Source organism: Gorilla gorilla, chromosome 1 (genome assembly GCF_029281585.2).
Source record: "Gorilla gorilla gorilla isolate KB3781 chromosome 1, NHGRI_mGorGor1-v2.1_pri, whole genome shotgun sequence".
In the NCBI taxonomy this organism is placed as follows: domain Eukaryota; kingdom Metazoa; phylum Chordata; class Mammalia; order Primates; family Hominidae; genus Gorilla; species Gorilla gorilla.
The window spans coordinates 102,429,808-102,431,566 of NC_073224.2; the positions used below are offsets into that span (position 1 = coordinate 102,429,808).

The window sequence follows — 1,759 nt, forward strand, 5'->3', positions numbered from 1 at the left end:
CCCACCGTCTGGGAAGTGAGGAGCGCCTCTGCCCAGCCTCTGTGCAACCTTCCAAGTGTGAAGTGACAACCTTGTGTGTGATCTTTTCTGTCTTCCCCAAGTTTGCATGTTTGACATTAAAGTTTACTTTTTAATTAAAAAAAGAAATTTAAAAAAAAAGAAATGTCTTCCCTTTCAGAATGTGCCTTGCACACGTGCTCTTCTGAATGCCTGGCTATTTGGTGAAGTTGCCTGGCCTGCTGATTCCTAGTCTATGAAAGTGGTGAAACTGCTTTTTCCACGCTACCTACAGAGGGGTCCATACTGCGTTGTTCTGGATTCCCGTCGTAACTTAAAGGGAAACTTTCACAATGTCCAGAGCCCTTGATGTCCTGCAAATGAAGGAGGAGGATGTCCTTAAGTTCCTTGCAGCAGGAACCCACTTAGGTGGCACTAATCTTGACTTCCACATGGAACAGTACATCTATAAAAGGAAAAGTGATGGCATCTACATCATAAATCTGAAGAGGACCTGGGAGAAGCTTCTGCTGGCAGCTCGTGCCATTGTTGCCATTGAAAACCCTGCTGATGTCAGTGTTATATCCTCCAGGAATACTGGCCAGAGGGCCATGCTGAAGTGTGCTGCTGCCACTGGAGCCACTCCAATTGCTGGCCACTTCACTCCTGGAACCTTCACTAACCGGATCCAGGCAGCCTTCCGGGAGCCACGGCTTCTTGTGGTTACTGACCCCAGGGCTGACCACCAGCCTCTCACGGAGGTATCTTATGTTAACCTACCTACCATTGCGCTGTGTAACACAGATTCTCCTCTGTGCTATGTGGACATTGCCATCCCATGCAACAGTAAGGGAGCTCACTCAGTGGGTTTGATGTGGTGGATGCTGGCTCGGGAAGTTCTGCGCATGCGTGGCACCATTTCCCGTGAACACCCATGGGAGGTCATGCCTGATCTCTGCTTCTACAGAGATCCTGAAGAGATTGAAAAAGAAGAGCAGGCTGCTGCTGAAGAGGCAGTGACCAAGGAGGAATTTCAGGGTGAATGGACTGCTCCAGCTCCTGAGTTCACTGCTACTCAGCCTGAGGTTGCAGACTGGTCTGAAGGTCTGCAGGTGCCCTCTGTGTCTATTCAGCAGTTCCCTACTGAAGACTGGAGCGCTCAGCCTGCCACGGAAGACTGGTCTGCAGCTCCCACTGCTCAGGCCACTGAATGGGTAGGAGCAACCACCGAATGGTCTTAAGCTGTTCTTGCATGGGCTCTTAAGCAACATGGAAAAATGGTTGATGGAAAATAAATAAACATCAGTTTCTAAAAAAAAAAAGAAAGAAAGAAAGTGGTGAAACTGTTTAGTGAACAGCCTTTGGCCAATAAGAAGACTTATGACTGGTATCCAGATTACAATACTTATTTTGTACTCATGGGGACATTCTTATGCCTTGGCCTCTACAGAGATGAGCATCAAGATTTTAAGGATGAGCCAGGCACGGTGGCTCATGCCTGTAATCCCAGCACTTTTGAAGGCCAAGGTGGGTGGATCACCTGAAGTCAGGAGTTCAAGACCAGCCTGGCCAACATGGTGAATCCCCGTCTCTACTCAAAATATAAAAATTAGCCGGGCGTGGTGGCAGGAATCTGTAATCCCAGCTACTTGGGAGTCTAAGGCAGGAGAATTGCTTGAACCCGGGAGGCAGAGGTGGCAGTGAGTCAAGATAGCACCACAGCACTCCAGCCTGGGTGATAAGAGCAAAACTCCGTCTCAAA

At 48.7% G+C, this 1,759-nt stretch overlaps 1 protein-coding gene across 1 annotated transcript; it reads left to right on the forward strand.

Moving 5' to 3' along the window:
• Positions 1-290: 290 nt before the first annotated feature.
• On the forward strand, positions 291-1,248 carry LOC101130686 (small ribosomal subunit protein uS2-like). Its single transcript, XM_004026819.5, has one exon. It carries the CDS (start codon positions 351-353, stop codon positions 1,236-1,238), a length of 888 nt encoding a protein of 295 aa, XP_004026868.1. The 5' UTR covers positions 291-350; the 3' UTR covers positions 1,239-1,248.
• Positions 1,249-1,759: the final 511 nt, after the last annotated feature.

Coding starts and splice junctions, on each gene's coding strand:
- LOC101130686 (XM_004026819.5), top strand. CDS start 351: ATGTCCAGAGCCCTTGATGTCCTGCAAATGAAGGAGGAGGATGTCCTT.